Source organism: Protopterus annectens, chromosome 4.part0, assembly GCF_019279795.1.
Source record: "Protopterus annectens isolate FY-2018-M chromosome 4.part0, PAN1.0, whole genome shotgun sequence".
NCBI classification, from domain to species: Eukaryota; Metazoa; Chordata; order Ceratodontiformes; family Protopteridae; genus Protopterus; species Protopterus annectens.
The window spans coordinates 1,436,125,529-1,436,148,763 of NC_056733.1; the positions used below are offsets into that span (position 1 = coordinate 1,436,125,529).

At 39.0% G+C, this 23,235-nt stretch overlaps 1 protein-coding gene across 2 annotated transcripts in view; it reads left to right on the plus strand.

Annotated features, from left to right (window-relative positions):
• Window positions 1-23,235, plus strand: part of LOC122799896 (E3 ubiquitin-protein ligase RNF14-like) — a 692,373-nt gene that overhangs the window by 245,415 nt on the left and 423,723 nt on the right. For both annotated transcript variants that reach the window (XM_044069277.1, XM_044069278.1), the window contains exon 3: window positions 19,940-20,073. In XM_044069277.1, the coding sequence (XP_043925212.1) occupies window positions 19,940-20,073 (134 nt within the window). The remainder of the gene's footprint in view (window positions 1-19,939; window positions 20,074-23,235) is intronic.

Consider the following 23,235-nt stretch of genomic DNA (forward strand, 5'->3'; position numbering starts at 1 on the left):
ATAAAAGGCTGGAAAAATAGAAAAAGCTTTAAGTAGCTATTCAGATGGACTGTGTGATGTGCCTAGTCTGGGCCAGTAATCAATGAGCCTCAATCCTCACCACAGACACTGGAGAGGGACGTTCACTTGGAATACAAATGGCTACACTCAGTATTTCCAGATGCAGACCTCTCTGCATCAAGCACAGTTTCCCTTAACAGCACACAGAAAACACAGTCAGTTTGTGATCTGGATTTCTCTGTCTGTCTCCCTCCAGGTCCTCATTAAGACTCCCCACTGGCACATCTTCAGAGATAAGTCCTCAGCCGGGTGCCCAAGCCAAGTCCTCCACCACACTCTCTATGAAACCAGTGATTTATGTCACTGTTCCAAGTAACTGATGCATACACACACACACACACACACACACACACACACACACACACACACACACACCTGGGAAAAGCTGACATAGGTTGACTAGCTATGCCTCCTTCTGCCCAGACCATAAAGTAGTTATCACTGCCACTTGGCACTACAAAGCAAGAGTACCCAATTACACTGAGGGAAATCAGTATTAATACAAATACTAGTTTGACCAGAAGCAAGGCTTTTAGAATGGCCAGAGTTATCACCAAATAAATATATGCAAATACTCTCAAAACTTAAATATGTATGTAAAAAGACCAGCCGCAATGAGGAGTTTAACTGTATTTAATAATAAATAATAAAAAAATATGAAAAGACTAAATATCTATTTACAGTAAACACCAGAGTTTCAGTCACAGGAAATATTGAAAATAACATAGATAGAAAGAGTCAAACAATTCCAAAAATATAATACTTAACTATTCTCACTATATTTTCCTAACTGATTTAGAGAATTACTATCCCTGGTCACTTACTAGTGTAAGGCAAGATGATGTGGGTGGGTGGTCTACCTCCTTTGTCAGATTCCAAGAACAGACTACTAAGAGACTTCAGTCTCCTGTAATATTAAAATATTATTTCTGTACAGAATGACATCACATACATCTGGTCATCTAACTTCTGGTTCCAGTGCTGTCACCAACATTAGAAGCTGCCAGGATTTTAGCACCTACATGCCAATAATACACACACAAGAGCATTGTTCAGATCTGGTGCAGCTGTTGAAAGTCATAAAACCATTTTAACACTTTTACTCCTACTACAGAGCTACAATGCCATACTTCTTACAGACATTGCACCTCTGGCTTCATTCAAAACTGTGAGATAACATCTTTATGGCCTAGGGCCTGTAGTTTAATTTTCTTACTGTTTTTGATGTTTGAGATTAACCTCTTATCTTCTACTATCTTGTCTCAAAACATTTACATTTAATTCAGTTACAATAATACATGTACATTTCTTTACTTTCCAGCAGGGCACACTGTTGATACATTTTAACACAAGCAACTTTACAAATACATTTTTAAACACAAGCATCTGCGCAAATCAGTTTGATACACAAATGACATATAATTCTTTACTAAATTCCATCTATCTCTGCTGGCATATGTTACACATCCACAGCCCTACTTTTTCTGGCATGGCTGGCAGTACCTTCTATCACTACATCTCTCCCGTCTTTGAAGATTCAAGTTGGTTTTTCAAGTGACCCTTGAGAAATGCTGCTTGAGAGGAATGAGCCTGTCTGGGAATAGATTATCCCATACCCTGTCTTGAGATCCCATCTGCCTTGGCATTGCTGACCCTACTACAGTGCTGCACTGTCATATCATATGCCTGCAACCCTAGGCTCCACCATAGTAACTTGGGATTTTGCTGGCTAGCACGCTGTAACCATAGATCCCCCTCAGACTCCTCCTGCCTCCTACTGCAGATTCTTAGCACCAGAGCCTCCCTATCATGATAAGGTTTCATAATGTTAACATGGTACATTTTGTGCCCCTGCCTCCTGCCTAGAAATTCTACCATGTAGTTAACATCACTGACCTTTATTAACACTTTGAAGGGTCCCACCCAGGCTGTCTGCAGCTTATTGTGTCTGACAGGAATGAGAACCATAACCTGCTGAACCACAGCATACTCTCTGGCTCAAGCATTCCTGACGTACCAGACCTTTTTCTGCTGTTGGGCTCCTGCCAAGTTCTCTTGGGTGAAGCTCATGAGCTCCCTAAGCCTTGTCCTGACGTTTAGGACATATGCCACACCAGACTACTTGTGGGATTCACACTCACTCTCCCACTCATCACAAATGAAATCTTAAGGCTCTCTCACCCTATGTCCATACAGCAACTCAAAGGGTGAAAGACTTCTGGATTCCTAAGATATCTCTCTGTATGCAGACAGCAGATGAGGCAAATATTTGTCCCATTCTCTCTTTCTTAAACTTGTCTGCAAATGCCTGTAGTATGCTTTTTGTGTAGAGTTTAACCTCTCCACAAGACCATTAGTCTGGGGATGGTAGGGGTGATGTTTGGGTGCTTCACCCCACAGTGCTTCCACAGACAAGCCAGCAGGTCTGACATAAAATTGGCACATCTGTCAGTCAGTATTTGTCTCGAGAAATCTACTCTGCTGAAAATCTATAGCAAAACGTTTGCCACCTTCTCTGCCTTGATTGAGGACAGAGCCACTGCCTCAGGGTATCTGGTAACTTAATCAACTACGACTAGGCAATACTTCCTCCCTGTTGAACTTGGGTACTCAGAGGCCCCACAATATCCATAGCTACCCTCTGAAATGGCTCCTGAATCACGGGCAAAGGCATTAAAGGAGCTTTGACCTTGTCTTCTGCCTTGTATACTTGTTGGCCCTGCTCACACAGTATCCTGTTACATCCCTTGCAATCCCAGACAATTAAAAGTTCTGCATCATACATATATTGGTATGCTTTATGCCCATATGACCTGCAAAAGGAATGACATGGGCTATGGCTAGAAGTGCCAGATGGTAGGCTCTGGGCACTACCAGCTGCTGTATTACCTCGCCCTCTAGCCCTCCATGAGGTGGTCCACTGTCTGTACAGTAACCCTTTATTCCAGTGTACAGACTCCCCTTTTCCTTGAGAATCAGGTGCCTCCCTAGCTATCTCCCTCAAGCCTCTTAGTGTAGGGTCTGAGAACTGAGCCTGTCTCAGCTGTGTTGTTCTGACTCTTCCCAGCTTCCCTTCCACAGGACGTCTGGTATCCTGTGACAGTGGTGCCTCAATGACAGCCTGGGTACTACCACTCACCTCTGCCCTTGCAGTCAGTCTGTCCAAGGGAACATCAGTACCTACTAGCAGCTGTGGCTCACCTTCAGGTTCACTGCTATAGGGTAACTCCCTTCTTGAAATAGCCACCTCACCAGCCCTAGCTTCAGGTGTGGTGTCTGTCTGGGTCTCCTCCAGGCTATCAGAGCTACCAGACCCAAGTGCCTGTCTCCAAACCTGATTGCATGCAACTGCATGCATACAAGGTACTGTATTATCAAAATCATTCCCTATCAAGACATTTGCAGGATATCCTCAAACACACTGACTTGCTTGCTTCCTTTTCCACCCTTCCAGTCAAGGTGAACCGTGGCCAAAGACATTTGGAATGGAGTCCGTCCTAAAGCTCTGACTGGAGTGGACTGCCCAAGCAAGTACTGCTTCTCCTTAACCACTGCAGGCTTCACAGTGGTTATGTCAGAGACAGTGTCTCTCTTAGCAGTGGCCTGTTTTCCATCTACTAAGATAGGATATAACCTCTTGTGATAGTTTGGTAATTCTGTTGTCTCCAGGCACTTACTACTGCCATACTGTTATTCCCACTTGCTGGCTCCCCCACCTTTTATTCCCTAACTTGCCTGCATGGACATGTATGTGATACATGGTCCCAATGGTTACATTTACAACATTTAACCCTTGATCCTGGCTATGTACCTGAACTAGTGGCTTCCCCTGTTGCTGGTGGACTCTGAGGAGGTGGTTTTCAGCTGCCCACCATTGGTTCCCTTATATTCTTGTGCAGCACTAGGTATCCCCTTCCTGTGCAGTGATGCCCTGCTTGCTTAGTAATTTATTCTCCAGCTCATCTGCAGAGTCACATTCTTGGCCATCTAGAGTCTCATGTCTTCAGGCAAAGTGGTAAGGGCTTGTTCCCTCACCAAAATGTCTGCTGGCCCTTCAAAAGTGGTGACCTGACACCCACTCACCACCTATGAAAATAAGTGCTTAACTCAGCAGTATAATCACACACACTTTCATCTGCCTTGTGTCTGTGCTCACAAACCTTTTTTTCTGTAAGCTTCAGGTGTTCACTTAAAACATTCAAGTAAACAAGTCTTTACTTTTTCATTGTTTAAACCACCAATATCAGACAACTTAGAAACAGCAGTTACAGATTTACGATGGAGTAAATGGGTCAGGAGTTGTACTCAGGGCCCTTGGTCAACATTATACTGTTTACATGCCCTTTTGAATATATGAATAAAACTATCAAAATTACCACCCCTTGTAAATTGTGGAAGAAATTTACTCACCTTTGTTGCTACTAGGGTTTAGTTATTCCCTTCCCCATTACCTCCATGACCCCCAAGAAGTGTCAGCATCTCCCTATCATGTTGAAGCTGCTTCTCATTTTCTTCAGCCTCCAAACACCTCAGTCTCTCTGCTGATTCTGATTCCATCTGTTTCTCCCTTTCTTCAGCCTCCAAATGCCACAGTATCTCTGCTGATTCTAATTCCAAATGTCTCTGTAACTCCAGATGGATTTCTAAGTCCTCTGAGGAAAAAGTGAACTGTTCTGTTTCTGAGGGTTGCAAATCTCCTTCACCAAACTGATTGTCCTCCTGGTTGCTGGTCTGAGCTGCGACTAAGGCTGAAATCATTTCCTGTCTAGTCAGGCTGGCATACATCAGTTCCTTGTCTTCACACACCTTGGCCCAACTGGTTCTTTGTCAGCTTGCCATAACTGACATCTTGGCCCGTTTTCCCTGACTAAAATAAATTAAAATAAATAAATAGAACTGTTCTGAAATGAAACTCTGAATGTCTACATTGTGGCTGCTGAGAGAATAAACATGTTTATTGACAACTGCTTACAGGCTACAGAAGTTCAGTATCCACACCACTGTTCACCAGTATATGACATCCTCACTCTGTGGCAATGATCAAGGAGCCTCAGTCCTCACCACTGACACTGGAGAAGGATGTTCACTTGAAATAAAATGGCTACACTCAGTTTTCCAGATGCGGACCTCTCCGCATCAAGCACAATTTCTTTTAAGAGCAAACAGGGAACACTGTCAGGCCAGGGTCTGGTTTTCTCTGTCTGTCTCCCACCAGGTTCTCAGTAAGACTCCCCACTGAGACACCTTTAGAGTTAAATCCTCACCTGAGTGCCCAAGCCAAGTCCTCCACCACTCTCTCTGTGAAACCATTGCTTCATGTCCCTGCTCCAGGTAGCTGACACACACTCACACACACATACACACACACACACACACACACAATCACACACACACACACACACACACACACACACACACACACACACACACACACACACACACACACACACACACACACACCTGGGAAATGGTGGCACAGGTTTACTTGCTATGCCCCTTTCTTCCCAGACTATAAGGTAGTCATCATTGCTACCAGGCACTACAAAGCCAACTACCTTAGGCTCTTACAAGGGTACCCAATTATACTGAGTGAAATCAATGTTAATACAAATTGTAGTTTGACCAGAAGCAAGGTTTTCAGGAGTGGCCAGAGTTATCACCAAATAAATATAAGCAAATACTCTCAAAACTGAAATATTTTTAAATGGACCAGTCACAATGTAAATAATAAATAATAAAATAACATAAAAAACACTAAATATCTATTTACAGTAAACATCAGGGTTTCATTCACAGGAAATATTGAAAATAACACAGATGGAAAGAGTCACACAGTTACAGAAAACAATAATTAACTATTCTCATTACATTTCCTAACCGATTTAGAGAATTACTATCCCTGGCCACTTACTAGCACAAGGCAAGATGAAGTGGGTGAGTGGTCTACCTCCTTTGTCAGGTTCCAAGGACAGATTACTAAGTTACTTCAGTCTTCTGTAATATTAAAACATTATTTCTGTACAGAATGACATCACATACATCTGGTCATTTGACTTCTGGTTCCCATGCTATCACTAACACTAGAAGATGCCAGGATTATAGCACCTGTGTATCAATAATACAGACACAAGAGCATTGCTCAGATCTGGTACAACTACTGGAAGTTATAAAACAGTTTAACACTTCTGCTTTTCCTACAGAGTTACAAAGCCATACTTGTTACAGACATTGCATCTCTGGCTTCATTCAAAAATATGAGATAACATCTTTATGGCCTAAGCTCAGCAGTTTAATTTTCTTACTATTTTTGATGTTTGAGATTAACCTCTTCTCTTCCAATATCCTATGTCAAAATATATACATTTAATTCAGTTACAATAATACATGTACATTTCTTTTCATTCCAGCAGGGAACACTGTTGGTACATTTTAACACAAGCAATTTTACAAATACATTTTTAAACACAAGCATCTGTACAAATCAGTTTGATACACAAGTGACATATAATGATTTACTAAATTTCAGCTGGGTGAACTGGGATATGTTACACATCTGCTGCCCTACTTTTCCTAGCATGGCTGGCAGTACCTCCTGTTGTCACAGACTGATAAAACTGCAAAAATCAGAAGCTGAAATGAAGAAAAGGATGGCTGAGTATAAAACTTCTCAAGCAGAGCTGTTTCAAGAATGGTAGAATTAGAAGATTGTACATGCAGAGAAAAAAAAAACTAAGATTTTCTTTTGTACCAGAACAACTGGAAGGGACAGACTGTATTAATTTTATGAAAACAGGATTTGCTAATTGAAAGGGTGTATCTAGTGTATGCTCCAAACTTGGCCATGTGAAAGCAGCCAAGACCTGTATTAGTAATGATGCAATCATATCAGCAGAAAGAGTTGATCCGAACAAAACTGAGGCAGAAGTGCAAAATAGAGTGTTTGTGGAAAATTATTATTCAGTGTACACCAAACAGTAGAGAAGCAAATTTATCCCAGCAATTATGTATGTTGAGAGACAGATGTGAAATTTCAGCTGCTGTATCCAACTACCTTCAGAATATTTTTTTTCCTGGAGGATCAAATACATTTTTGATGCAGAACAGGCTAAGGAAAAAAATACATAAGTTTATACAGCAACAAGTGAGCCATCTAAGAGAATGAGACTCTGCTTCTCATTCTTCAACAATAAACCTCATAGAGAGACGTTGCCAGTAAAATCTTTTCCAATGCTCCCTAGAAAAATATTTGAGAGACAGAAAAAGCACAGGAGTTGACTAGAATAATCATGAGTACCTTGGACTTGAACCAGAGTCTGGTGTTGGGAGATGGAGAAAGAAGACCGGTGACATTAAAAGTACCACATAAATGTCAAGCACAATTTCCCTTAAGAGCACACAGGGAACGCACACAGTCTAGGAGCTGGTTTTCCCTTCTCTCTCCAGATCCCAAGTAAGACTTCCCACTAGCACAACTATAGAGTTGAGTCCTCAGCTGAGTGTCCAACAAAGTTCTCCACCACTCTCTCTGTGAAACCAGTGCTTTGTGTCTCTGCTTCAAGCTGCTGACACAGACTGACATTTGATTTTCACAGACACACTCACACACACAGACACACACACACACACACACACACACACACACACACACACACACACACACACACACACACACACACACACCTGGGAATGGCTGGCACAAATTTAGTAGCTATGCCCCCTTCTGCTCAAACTATAAGGTAGTCACTGCCATCAGACACTCCAAAGCCAGCTACTCTAAGGCTCTTACAAGGGTACCCAATTTTGCTGAGTAAAATTAATCTTAATACAAATGGTAGTGTTTGACCAATGCAGTAAGGCTTTCAGAAGTTGCCACAGACTCACTAAATAGATATAAATGCTCTCAAAGGTTAAAACATTCTCTAAAGGACCAGCCACAATGTAAAATTTAAATATATTTAATAATAAATAATAAAAGAACATAAAAATACAGAATATATATTTACAATAAACACCAGTTTCAGTCACTTGAAATATTAAAATAACACAGAAGAATAGATTCACACAGATACAGAAAAAAACATACTTAACTAATCTCACTACATTTTCTTGACTTATCTAATGAATTACTATTCTCTTATCACCTACTAGAGTAAGGCAAGATGAAGTTGGTGAGGGGTCCTTTTTGTCAGGTTCCAAGAACAGACTGCTCTGAGACTTTTCTCATCTAGTTTTAAAACATCATTTTTGTCCTAGATTACAGAATGACATCATATACATCTGGTTGTCTGACTTCTGGTTCCCATGCTACCACATTGCTAGAAACTGAACCAGAATTTAGCACATATGTGTTACTATACACACAGACAAAGCTCTGCTGAGATGTGTTATAGCACCTGGAAGCTGTAAAACCATAAAACACTTCCAGTCTTCCTACAGGAGCTAATAAACCATTCTCTGGCACAGACCTTTATACTCTGGCTACAATCAAAACTGCTAGGTACAATCTTTATAGCCTAAATTAAGTAATTTAATTTCTTACTATTTGTCAAAGTTAGCTGGACTGAGATTAACCTCTTTTCTCCCAGTATCATGTCTTAAAACATACATTTCATCAGCTACAATACAGTCAGGACCCACTGTTGGTACATTTTGTACACAAGCAGCTTTAAAAATACATTTTTAACACAAGCAACTGTGCAAATCAATTTGATATACCAATGACATATAAGTCTTTACAAAATTCCAGCTAGCTATCCTGGCATATGTTACACATCCACTGCCCTACTTCTTCTGGCATAGTTGACAGTAACTCACATTGTCACAATGGCAATCAAGAAAAGTTGGCTTTAGTTACAGATGGTATTATTTTGTACTTCATAAATCTGAAAAAGGACAACTCAGTGTAGAACATTTTCAGGACGTTTCAAGCCTTTTTCAGATATAAAATTAATGAAGATAAAAAAAACAAAGGCTATAGCTGTAGGTTATATACAACACATGAATTGGATCAACATGGGGACATTATAAGATGAAACATTTAGGACTATGGATTAAAAAGGTTTCTGTTATGGTAGCTAAGGTTATGTGGGAAAGAGACTAAACAGAAGATAATACAAAATCTGAGAAAGTAGAAATGCTTGTTTGTCGGCATGGATAGTAAGATACAAGCAGGGGAAATGCTTTTAATCCATTTAGTTCTATGTATAAGTCAGGCATATCGACCAGAGGAGAAGTTGTGGACTGTAATTAATAAAGATTTGAAGGATTTTTTCTCAGAGGGGAAGAGGGCAAGGGTTTAGCGGGATAGGTTTATTCCTCCAATAGAACAAGATCATTTAGGATGGCCTGATTTGAAGTGATAATTTAGAGCTACACAATTAAGACTCATATACATAAAACAAGCAGAAATTTATAATTCAGAGTTGAGAAGGATGATGATGAAACTGGGGGCATTCTAGAATAAGGAGGGAGTGGGATTTTAGATGTAGATCCTTGAGGAGAATAACAACAACTATACAGAATATTATAGTCATAAAGTAGCAGAAAGTATTCTAAGAACTATGTCAACAAGAGAAAGGAGAAAGGAGATATTGCTAATCGAATGACTGCAAGTAGCTGTACAGAGAAAAAGTGAGAAGGAGCTGGACGTGTTGGGAGCAAATGACTGAGGGAAAGGTAGCAGAATGGGATGAGGCCAAGAAGACATTTGGACTGCAGGCTAGAGACTGCCTTCCCTACCAGGAATTGATATCACAGTGTAGGCAAAGAGAAGTGGATAGAGGAATCCTAAGTGACATACCTGCTCAGGTAGAGTTTTTAGTTGAATCCATAACAGAAGCTGCTGTTAAAAGGGATAAGTAGTAGGGCATATAAAATATTGTATGATACCTTTAAGAATTAATCAGAGGAGGTTAGAAAAGTTTGAGAAGAGAGACTGGATCAGCAATTTACAAGGGAACAGAACAGTGAGAGGACATATGAATGGTTTCCAAGTATGCAACAAAGTGTAGAAGGCTTGGGATTTTTCCATGGAAGTGTTTGTATATGTATTGTTATATCCCAAGCAGTTTCCAAAGAATTTTTCCTCAGGTACAATGGATATATAAAGTTTACACACCCCTGGTAAAATGCCAGGTTTTTGTGATATAAAAAAATGAGACCACAATAAATCATTTCAAAAATTTTCCCACCTTTAATGTGACCTATAACCTGTACAATTCAATTGAAAAACAAACAAATCTGTTAGGGGGAAAAAACATAAAAAAATGTACAATAAGCTGGTTGCATAAGTGTGCACAGCTTTAAACTAATACTTTGTTGAAGCACCTTAAAGCATTCAGTCTTCTTGGGTACACACCTCCCATCAATTAAAGAGACTCTGATTAACCCCAAATAAAGTTAAGCTGTCCTAGTAGGATTTTCCTGACATTTACTCAGTTGCCTGCTACAGCAAAAGCCATGGTTCACAGAGAGCTTACAAAGCATCAAAGGGATCTCAATGTTGAAATGTATCAGTCAAGAGAAGGGTGCAAAAAATTTCCACAGCATTGTATATACCTTGGAACACAGTAAAGACAGCCATCAAAAAGTGGAGAAAATATGGGACAACAGTGGTGTTGCAAAGAACTGGACATCCCTCCAAAATTGATGAAACAAGATGAAAACTGGTCATGGAGGCTACCAAGAGACCTACAGCAACACTGAAGAAGCTGCAGGAATTTCTGGCAAGTACTGGTTGTGTACTACATGTGACAACAATCTCCCTTAGTCTTCATATGTCTAGACGATGGGGTAGGGTTGCAAGACGGAAGCCTTTTCTTACACAGAAAAACATCCAGACCTGGCTAAAATTTGCAGAACAATACATCAGGTCTCCCAAAAGCATGTGGAAAAATGTGTTATGGTCTGATGAGACCAAGGCTGAATTTTTGGCCACAATTCCAGAAGGTATGTTTGGTGCAAGAACAACACTTCGCATCACCAAAAGAACACCATCCCACTGGTGAAGCATGGTGGTGGCCGTATCATGCTTTGGGGTTGCTTTTCTTTGGCTGGAACTGAGGCTTTAGTCAAGGTGGAGGGAATTATGAACAGTTCCAAATACCAGTCACGTTTGGCCAAAACCTTTCAGGCGTCTGCTAGAAAGATGAAGATGAAGAGGAATTTCACCTTTCAGCATAACAACGACCCCAAGAATGCATCCAAATCAACAAAAAAATGCCTTCACCAGAAGAAAATTTAAGTTTTGGAATGGCCTAGTCAGATCCCAGACCTAAATCTAATAGAAAATCTGTGGGATGACCTGAAGAGGGCTGTGCAAAAGAGATGCCCTTGCAATCTGACATATTTTAAGTACTTTTGCAAGGAAGAGTGGGCAAATATTGACAAGTCAAGATGTGCCATGCTGATAGACTCCTACCCAAGAGGACTGAATGCTGTAATTAAATCATGCCTCAACAAAGTATTAGTTTAAGGGTGTGCACACACAACAAAGTATTAGTTTAAGGGTGTGCACACTTATGCAACCATCGTACTTTTTGTATTTTTTATATTTTTTCCCATAACAGATTTGTTTGTTTTTCAATTGAATTGTACAGGTTATAGGTCACATTAAAGGTGGGAAAAGTTTTGAAATGATTCATTGTGGTCTTATTTTTTTATATCACAAAACCAGGCATTTTAGCAGGGGTGTGTAAACCTTTTATATCCACTGTAGGGGGCAAATGGAGGCATAATGAGGAAGAAAGAGGTAACTTGGAACATATGCTTTGGGAGTGTAATCAGTTGGCAGATTTAAAAAAATTCCCTACTGACTATTCTGTCAGAAGTACTGGGTAAATACCTATTTATACTGGCATCAATTACTAGACAATGGGAAGTTACACAATGTTGACCGTATCATTAGTAAGTTTGAGTTAAGCAAAGCCATGTGATTAGAAATTCTAAATTGTAGACAATTGGTTGAACATAAGATTAATCTAAGGCAACCAATAGTTAGAAATTCTTTCCCCACATTCATTGATTTAGTCATCATTCTAATGTACCAGAATATAATTAGAAAGGGGCATCTATCTAAAATATATAAGGTACTTAAGAAATCAACAATATGTCACAGAAAAACTATTGGGATTATTTTAGACTTGTTAATAACTCCCCAAGTGAAGATGATAAAAAACTAGTACTCCAATCTTCAAAACAAGCTATTTCATCACTAAAGTGGAGGATATTCTCTTGGATGTACTTACATAGAACCTTTATCACACCACATAAAGCTGTATTGATATTTAATAAAGACATAAGGTGCTTGAGATGTTAACTAATTGTTAAAGCTGACTGGCAGCATATGTTTTACGATTGTATAAAACTTAAAATCTGTTGAGATAAAATTAATTCTCTCTTACAGTCTGCTTTTAATGATAAATTTATGCTGATCAAATCTCTTATGTTATTTAATACACCTATTCCCACCTGTGTCACAAAAGTAAAATACCCTCTTTTATGGGTATATCTTAACATTAGCAAGAAAAGTCATCACCAAGAACCGGAAGAATCAGATTACTGCTACTATGAAGGAGTTTGTACACTTGGCAACTGAAGTTTGTCATTTTGAACTTATCGTGATCAAGACAAGTACATCTAGAATCACCTCTTCATATACTATATGGTTGAAATTCAAAGAATTGCTGGATAAACAGACTTTAATAATTAACTAATAACTACTCATCACATTTCTTTTTCAGTTTAAAAAGACACAATTGTAAATAGTTATTTTAGTTATTATTGCTCTTTTAGATATGCATATTTGTTTTATATTTTTATTATATATTAATGTTTTGTTGTTAAACATTTCAATAAAAACAATTGAAAAAAAATGAAATATTGTGTAAGCAAATTGGTGTAAGGAAATTATTATGTTGAGCTGGAACACATAATCTTAATTGAGTAGACATAGTGTGGCCTTGTTAAGTTTTATTCTGGTGGCTGCCATAAAAATATTTACTAGAAAATGGAAATTAAAATCTAAACCAACTGTATTTGAAGTACTAAATATTGTTACGTAGATAAATGAACTGAGAGGGAATCTTTAGAAAAGGGGAAGGATCACATTACATAGAAATAAATGGAAATTGTGGGATCAATACATGCTGAATAATGTTTTGGAGGAGGAGTGAGGTTTAAGGGCAGACAAGAGTTGAGCAATTTAAGTAATATTGGACTGATGATAGTTATGACAAATAGGGTACATATTATGTTATCGAACTTTTAAAAGTTCGAACGTCATATGATCGACACCACATGATCGAACTTTTAAAAGTTTGAACGTTTCAACAGAGATCTCTGTACAGTGTGGAATGGAAAGATTTTCCTTTTCTGCACTGTAGTGCGATCTCGGAGTTGGAATATTTAAAGAGTGGGGGTGTGGGAGATGCCCCCCTGCTTAAAATGGTCAGGTAGGTTTTTCTGTTTATTTATTTTCTTTAGCTTTTCAAACTTTTAAAAGTTCAATCATATGGCTTCGAACTTATGACATTTGAACTTTTAAAAGTTCGATAACGTAATATACAACCTGAAAAATAATGTGATATATAATGTATGTAACTCTAAACATGTTAATATTGTTTGTCTGTTTTATATAAATATATATTTGCCTATGTCTTAAGTGATAATTTAGTAAAGGTTTAAAAAAAACATATTACATGTCTTCAGAAGGTTTATATGATAAAATCTTATTTATTAGCTTTAGCTACCTACTTTGCTAATTTATATTAACTGCCAGAAAATTTGTGATCTGGTCTTATGAGTACTTTTTTTTCAAAATAATTTGGGTAGTCATCTATACCCCATTAAACAATAACAGTAGCTCATAATGAATCATGGTGATTTAGACATGGCGCATCTAGTCCTTTTTTGTGAGAGAATTTACATACATTATTACTGGATCACTGCAAGAGACATAACTAATTATTTTTCACTGTCTTGCTATATACCATTCATAGGTTCCTATCATGTTGTCAAACTTTTATAAGTTCGAACGTCATATGGTCGACACCATATGATAGAACTTCTAAAAGTTCGAATGTTTCAACCGGGATCCCCATACAGTGCAGCAGTAGAAGTTTTCCATTGTCTGCACTGTAATGCAATCTCATAGTTGGTATATTTAAAGAGAAGGGGTGTGGGGAGTGCAGGGTGGCTTGGCCTCCCTGCTTAAGCTTTCAGGTATTTTTTTTCTGTTTTTTTTTTTTTTAATTTGATGTTCGAACTTTTAAGAGTAGATGGATAGCTTGTTCCAGAGTATAGGAAGTCTCTGGGACAGGAATCTATACCTCCAGCATGTCCTGTTTATTGTGGTGACAAGGTTAAGGTCCCTAGAGCTTGTAGCTTGGAGGGATTGGGATTTCTTTAGGTGTAGCATGTCCAACAGCTCTGGGTTTAACATAGCTTTATATGTTAGGCAGAGATCTCCTCAGAGTAGGCAATATGCTACAGACTAAAGCTGGAGTTTTTTGAGATGGTCAGTGTAGGACATCTGTTTGAGGCCAGTTTATTTAAGAAAAGTATCTGAAATCATGCATTCCGGCCACAAAACCCGGACAATACCAAGAAAGGAGGAGGGGTATCCATATTCATCAAGGACACCCACACCTCAAGATTGGTGGCATCGCACGATGCATCGGAAACCATCCAGGTGCAATTAACCATAGGCAAGACTGCTCTGCAAATTGTAGCATGTTACAGGCCACCCTCGCAAACTCAGGAACCTCACATGGCCTTCCTGAAAACACTGGAGGGGATAAATGTATCTCCGAACACCATCATACTAGGTGACTTCAACTACCCTAATATAGACTGGGAACACCACTCAAGCTCAAACACTCTAGCCCAAAAGTTCCTGGAATTCATAAACTCAAATGCCATGGAACAACTAGTCACCATCCCCACAAGAGGAAAGAACATACTTGATCTCATCATCACGAACATGGGAGCACAATGTTCAATGCCAGAAGTATACCCCTCACTGGTGAGATCTGATCACAAACGAATTTCGCTGGAGGTCCTCATCCCGCCCCCACCCGAAATGAAAAAGACCACAGTAAAGAACTTCTCGAAAGCCGACTTCACACTTCTAAAGACTAGTGTGGTCTCCTTTAAGGCCCCTGAGCCGGTGGTTAACATTACTCAAACCGCTGAATCACTTACAAATGCCTTCTACCAGCACCTGCAGGGCTGCATGGATCAGGCAATCCCAAGCAAAACAAAGACTCTTTGTACCAAAGGCAAGCGTCCAGTCTGGTGGACCCCAGCCATAAACAAACTCTACAATAAAAGGAGAAAGCTACTACAAGATAGAGCAAAATCCTTAAAAGGTAAGACACCGCTGATCACTATAAGTAAAAAGCTAAGAGCTCTCATAAAATCATCCAAAGCTAATTTTGAGAAAAAATAGCTAAGGACTCTAAAGACAACCATAAAGCATTCTTTGGCTATGTCAGAAACCTAGGAGGAAACTCCCAGATATGTTCAGAATTAGTTCAAAATGATGTGAAGATTACTGATCCTACAGACATTGCCAACATACTGGCTGACAGGTTCAGTGCAAACTTCTCCCCACCCTCCCCGCCTAAAGAAGAGATATCTATACCAAATGATTGTAGCCCCCCAAACATCTCCAACACTCAGGTGAGAACTGCTCTCTCCAAGGCAAAGAACACAGCATCCATGGGACCTGATGGTGTCCCCGGCTGTGTGCTCCATGAACTCAACGAGGAATTAAACCCACAGTTAGGACAGCTGTTTAATCTTAGTCTCACCTCCGGATACACTCCAGGAGTGGCGCACAGCAACTGTGGTCCCACTCCACAAAGGCGGTGCCTCTACCGACCCTGGAAATTACCATCCCATTAGCTTGACAAGCCTGATCTGCAAAGCCATGGAAAGGATCATAATGGATCTCATAAATAAAGACATAGGGAATTTGCAGACTTTGGCTCCAACCCAGTTTGGCTTTGTCAAAGGCAGATCATGCCTTTTAAACTTGGTTGACTTTTTCGAAACAGTCACCAAGGCCATTGACGAGGGAAAGGCAGTCCATACAGCCTACCTAGACCTGGCGAAGGCTTTCGATACAATACCCCACTCGGGTATCATTGAAAAACTCATCAACTTAAATGTAAACCCATACATTACAAGATGGGTTGCAAACTGGCTGAGTGACAGAACCCACAGGGTCAGAGTTGCTGGCGCCATGTCAGACTCTAAGCCTGTCACAAGTGGTGTCCCACAGGGCTCAGTCCTGGGCCCACTCTTGTTTGGCATCTACTTTTCTGAAGTACAAGCAAACACAGGAGGGTTATGGCTGACAAAGTTCGCAGATGACTGCAAACTGGGCGCCGTCGTTGAGAACACATCCGACACAGACATCCTTCAGAAGGGTCTCACAGAAACGGATAACTGGTGCCAGAGCCATGGCCTCAAGTTAAATGCCAAGAAATGCATAGTCATACCCTTCGGGAAAAATAAGGTTACCCCTAGCTACCATATAGGTGGCAATCCCCTGAACACAGAAGAAGTTATTAGGGACCTGGGAACCCAGGTTGACAGTAGCCTTTCATTCGACACTCATATTGCTAAAGTAGTTAGGAAGCCCTTCTACATTGCCCACCTTATCATGAAGGGATTCACATCTAGATCAAGGGAAGTCATAGTCTCCCTATACTCATCACTCATCAGACCAATGATCGAGTACAATGCCCCATTTGGAATGTATCTGACCCGACACTTGCAGCAGCTGGAGAGGCCACAAAAGTTCCTCACCAAAAGGATAAAGGGTCTCAAATATCTGTCTTATGCTGCACGACTGAAAGAACCCCAGTTATATTCAGTTGCGTGCAGCTTGCTCAGAGGTGACCTATGCCTGACATACAAGGCGATGGCAAACCCAGGTGTGATGAAATAGGCTTCAGCTCAAAAGATCTAGATCCCTCAGAGCCACAAGGGCGGGTGACTTAAACCTCGACACGGTTATTAATAGGACGTGCTGGAGGGATAAATTCATCACTCAAAGACTCCCTATGCTGTGGAACAAAATCCCGGTTTATGTGAGGCAGAGCACCTCGCTGGCCTTGTTCAAGAGGAATCTTGACCAATGGATGGGAGATCGCAGATACACCCCAGGGGTTACCTCAGTGTCACTGCTCGACAGAGGCACAGCTAAATAATGGGCATAGTTTCTCCAAACTAAGGGGTGGCGTAAGCCACAAAAAACTATGGGCTAGGCTTATAAATGCCCTCGGGCAGATAGCCTAGTATAAACCTATGAACCTATAATGTCATTGTATAAAAGCAATAACCGACTCCGTGGTGTGGTATATTAAGATTTACCCACGGTTGGCTATCGTTTGATTCTCAGTTAGAGCGTCTACTGTGTGACGACATGCGTAAATGGGTGTTCCTTCATTGACGGTTGTGCGTTAGGCCCGGCAAGCCAGCATGTAAAACTCTACTGCCAATCATTAGCGTACCGGAGTTCCGCTGTGGTGACCCCTGACCGGGAAAAGGTGAAAGACACACACACACACACACACACACACACACACACACACACACACACACACACACATACACATCCACGGTTGGCTATATTTAATCACTTGGGCTTTGCCCTCATGATTAAACCACACCAACTGTGGGTAAATCTTAATATACCACACAGATGTCATCAGTTACTGCTTAATGATATTATTTAGGAGGGTCCAAATATTGGTGCAGAAGCTATGGACATAATTATCCGCATTGTTATCAGCAACAGTACATTTCTCAGTACAGAATTTACAGACAGTATAATGAGTGCAGAAGCTATGAGCATTAAAACTTAATTCAGATATTGTTGATATCTACCTCCACTGTACATAATAAAGCATTCTTAACTGAACTAAAGTGCGTGTAAACTTTATTCTGAAAGTTAAAAGAAGGTTTGGCCCATAAAGGTGATACTGGCACCTGTTCAGTACAGGTTTGGGTAATTAACAGATAAAGACATTCACTTCAGTCTCATTCCAGTTTCTTCCAGTTATTTCCAGTTCATTCCAGTATTCTGCAATCATGTCAATTCTTACAGCTATGGAAACAAAGGAGTTGAACTTAGTGAAAGTAGAAATGGGAAAGTCATGTTATTACACAGAATAAAGTAACAAATTTAGTGCCAAAAATAAAATAGTTGGACTTAGTGAAGGTAAATATGGGAAAGTTATGTTTATTGTGCTATATAAATAGTTATTACATGCATGTATATAGAATAAAAATGGGATGCATTGCTAAAATATGTGCTATCTTGTGCTGCCAAAAGTATATTTTTCAAAAAAATATGTTACAGGCATGATTTTTGTTAAATGTTGTTTCATGCATGTATTCCAGTCAGAGGAAATGTTACATAAAAACTTGAAAGAAATATTCATGTGGAGATATAGAAAATATTTTATTTTATTTTTTTCTTTGCAGTTCTGTTATTTTTGTCATATGTTAATTTCATTTAAGTTTATTTTTACAAGTAAAATACATTAAATGTTTTCCTATGATGGATCTAGATTAAAATTTGGTATGGATTTTCTGCTAATGCCTTATTTAGAGAGACATTAGTTATCTTGATTTATGCTTTATGGAAAATATGGATCACTAGATGTGAAATTATAATTTATGTCATGAAATGGAATATTGTAGAAACTATTTAAAGAGACTGTATGTTTTTGCAAAATGTTTAATTGATAAGTAGTAGTTTGTGACTTTTGCTGTTATTTTATGGAATTCAGTGAATACCCCTACTTTTTTGATAAGTGCCTTGCAATCTTTTATATCTGCATGAATTGCCACCAACTCAGGCAGATGAGACATAAGTCTAACTACTCATCCAGGATTCCACTTCAGGAGTACGGTATTTTCCTAATGCTGCTCAGCAGTATTAACTCTAGAATATGAATGCTACCTGCTTCACCACTGACACTGCTTTTCTAACTATATTAGACTATAAGCAAAGGTCATTTTGTTTTGCTGACAGACCAGACCATCAACAGTTAATTTACATTAGCACCATTTAGTGCTTTCATTTCATCCCTGCACCCCTCACCCCATGAGCAAGACTGGAAAATACTTAATTGTTATATACAAGATATGTACTCCCAAAAGTCATGTCAAAATCTCTGTGGCTGCAGTTCTAATGTCTTTATGAATTATCATGAAGGGCACCATATTTCTGATAGTGTCATCACCAGGTGTGTTTTCATATGCATTTAATTTGATAGGAATACAGGGATTATTATGTCTTGCATTGCCTTTTTTTTCTGAATATAATTTTGGCATATTCGGACTTAGTCTTAGGATTTTGTAGTCTGAATTTATATAAATAATGAATTTGCAGTATGATACATTTTTACTTTTGTCATTTCCTTTCAGAAGTAAATGCAAGGTTTGGTTTCTAAATTCAGCACTATATGGCAGCTAATTAGTAAATGGCTTGCACTTTGCAGTTATTCTGAATAACAGATGGAAAGGAGGATTCTGGCATTTTCACTGGGTATAAAAGTGATATACATTAAGTTTGCATCAGCAGAAAGATCTACTTTGAATCTCTGCATCATTACACATTTCTTTAAATTTTCTTCTGACAAAAATTGAGAGCCAAATTTATGAATATGATAAACCACTCCCAACTGTACATTAAGTGGTATTAGTGTACTTAGGAAGGCACAGCCACTCAGTCAGTTGCTTTGTTTCTTAGTACATGATTGAAGTATGCAACAAGTCCTGTAGATTACATTTTCTTCTGCTTTTAATTTTCTAGATATGAATGTCATTGCCATATTCAAATATGAGTTTCTTTTTTCAGGCAGAAATGAGCAACTCAGTTACATAGTTGACTGTTTGCCACCAGTTGTCTTGAAATTTGATCTCCCGGCAGATTATCCATCAGCTTCTCCACCTGCCTTCACACTTCACTGCAACTGGCTCTCTACAAGTCAGGTATAGCTTCCTTTCGTCATTCTGTTTAATTATGAATTTTAAAAGGAAATTTATCAGCATACCAGAAGCAGCTATACTACAGTTTGCATTTACATTCTATTTTGCTAGGATGTTAGCAGTAACACAAATAATTTATAAGTAATAGTAGTGATAACAGATTGGAGACCCTAAATTGGAAGTAGGTGTGAGTGTGTGTGCATATATAAGGTACAGAGGAACAACAGCATTAGGCTAGTCACCTTGTGGTGTGAACATTGGGTCTAGATGGTCATCACTGTTGATGTAACACTCCAACCCCATGTGCAAAAAATAGTAAAAGGAGGCTATGCATGGATGGAATAGTGTCATTTGCCATAACAATAACAGCAGTGCGATCTTTTTAGCAAATAAGTTGTTTGCTTTTAGTTTTGCACTGTTGTTAGGTCAAAGTTTTATTTATTTATTTGTGCCCTGGTGCTGCAGTTTGAGCATCAGCTGCCAGGCACTCTTCTGATTTCTCTGACGCTCCTTTAATGGTACCCACCTCTATAGCTGAAGGTGGAAAAGGAAGGGAAAATGGACAGCAGCATTATCCTAATACTACCCCTTATAAGATTCCTCACAGCAGGTTACTGAAGTTACATTTGTTGGCTAGGTAGGCATTGAGGTATGGGCTGTATAAGCTCTCCCACACCCCCAGCCTGCTGATTGTCCCAAGACTAGGCCTCCACCAGGACATGAGTGATTTTCTCAACATCAACGTGATCCACTCCTTCATGATAGACATGTCTGTCCTTCTTGTCAGCTGCATCAGATATCTGATCCACTAACAAAGCTCTGATTGCATTGGCTGTTTTCAGGGTTTTACTGTGTAGACCACTGTGTAGCACTATTTGGAGTAAGTGCAGTTTCGTAGTTCTTGTTTGATGAGTATCTGCTACTTTTTGATAACCCCAAACATTCAGAGAGGTAGTTGTCTCCCTATGTACCTGAATACGGTTTTGTCTTGCATATCTATATGAGACACTATACAAGTTCAGATATTTTAGTCTTTTGTAATAACTTAAGTTTTCACGTCAATGGATGCCCTTTGTATATTTCCACTGTATTCTTTCCAATTTACTTGTGCTTGTTTGCTTATAAGGTTTCCATGTTATTAATCCACACTCAAGTTTGGGTCTAATAACAATGACTTCATCAGTTCTGATTTCTTAGACATTACAAATCTTTTTATACAACCTATAATTCTGTAACTGTCATTAACCAATTGGTTGATATGATTAGAAAAACTCAAAGATGGATTTACACATATACCCAGGTCCTTAAATGAATCTACCGTTTCAATCACTGTGTGCTGTATTAAATATCCACTGTTCAATTTGTGTCTCCCAAATCTCACACGCTTAGTTTTTGATGTATAAATCAGCATATTAATCTCCTGTGCCCAAATGGTCAATTTAGTTAAGTTCTTTTGAAGACATGCCCTATCTGCAACACATGTAAACAGTTTCTAAAACCAGAATGTACACAAATTAAAAAGAAAAAAACACACAGTGATGCCCACAGATGATAAAAATTAACTTTAATAGGTTGAACACTTTCGTTCCAAATTTGTTAGGAACTTTCTCAGAACTAATCAACAATATAAAACAAACATTTAAATACTATTGAAAGAAAACATGTGATTGCAGTCAGTCAATAAAATTCATAATCCAGTAACTCTATCAATGAATTATACTTATCTCCAATATATAAACACCAAGTGCACCTAAAAATTCACCTTAAAAAAGTTAAAACCACATCAAATTAAAAAGCATCATACAATTTTAATTTTAACAAGGAATTAATGGAACACGCTTCATTTAACCCTGGCTCACTTGTTGCTTCTAATCTTAATTGCCATTGGAGTTCACATTTATCTAAATTTACACTAATAATCCTCCCCTAAGGGTCATTCTGTACCTGTTCCACTACTAACCATTTAAAACCTACTTGGAACATACTAGTTATTCCAGAAAAATTAATCAATCGGTAAAAACAAAATGAAAACTCCAGCAAAGCTAGAACTTCCACTGAGTGACCTTCCAAACCTCTTGTATCAGAGGCACATGGGATATATTCAAATGATCCTTATGAATATCAGGTGTTTCAGCTAATTGGCAGAAAAATGAATCAGGAATGCACATTATGTACTTTTAGTTGTGGATGTTGTTCATATTGTTCCAGTATTATTACAGGTGACAGTTTCAGGATTAGAGGTTGTACATATCAGATTAAAGTACAATTTTTATGGTATTCTAAAACTGGTTTTTATCTGGCCCAATGTTATCAGTGCCCCACGTTTTATATAGAGAAAACCTCAAGGAAACTTTAAGATCGCATATATGGACATCCATTAGAAATCAAAAACAAAAAAGTACTAATACACTATATAAACATATTAAGCATTGCGGTGGTGGTGCTGCGGTAGCGTTGTCGCCTCACAGCAAGACATTGTGCCGTTCGATTCTCAGCTAGAGCGTCTTCTGTGTGGAGACATGCGTGAATGGGCGTACCTTCATTGAAGGTTGTGTGTCAGGGCTGGCAAACTCGGCACGTAAAAAATAGACTGCCAATCATTAGCGGACCGGAGTTCCGCTGTGGCGACCCCTAACCGGGAAAAAGCCGAAAGACACAAACAAAAGCATAATAGCATACATTCCTTTGTTTTTTTTAGTAGTGAAACAGGTATATAATGACCCTTGGGGGAGGATCATCAGTGAACATTTAGATAAATACAACACAATTACAATACAATAAACTAGATACTAAGTCATACATATAGTTATGCAAGGCATGCAGGATAAGCTTGATTGTAGGCATTCCATATAACATAATGAAATAGACTGCATAAACAAAATTGAAAAAAAAAATGTATAATAGTGAGGAATTAAGCTTTGAGAGAAATGACAAGTAACAGTGCACAGAAGAGAGCTGTTAGAGGGCAGGGGGAAAAGAAATAGATGGAGTTGCAGTTTATCTGAAGGTGAGGGGACAAAGAGAGTGCAATATAGTTTAGATAGCAGGACGTTAGTGAGGAATAGAAGGGTAGACTAGAAGTGGTTTGCAAGGTGAGGAAAAATAAAAACTAGGTTATGGGAGGAGGAGGCTGTGTATAGTTCCAGGTAGAGTGATGGTGAGTAT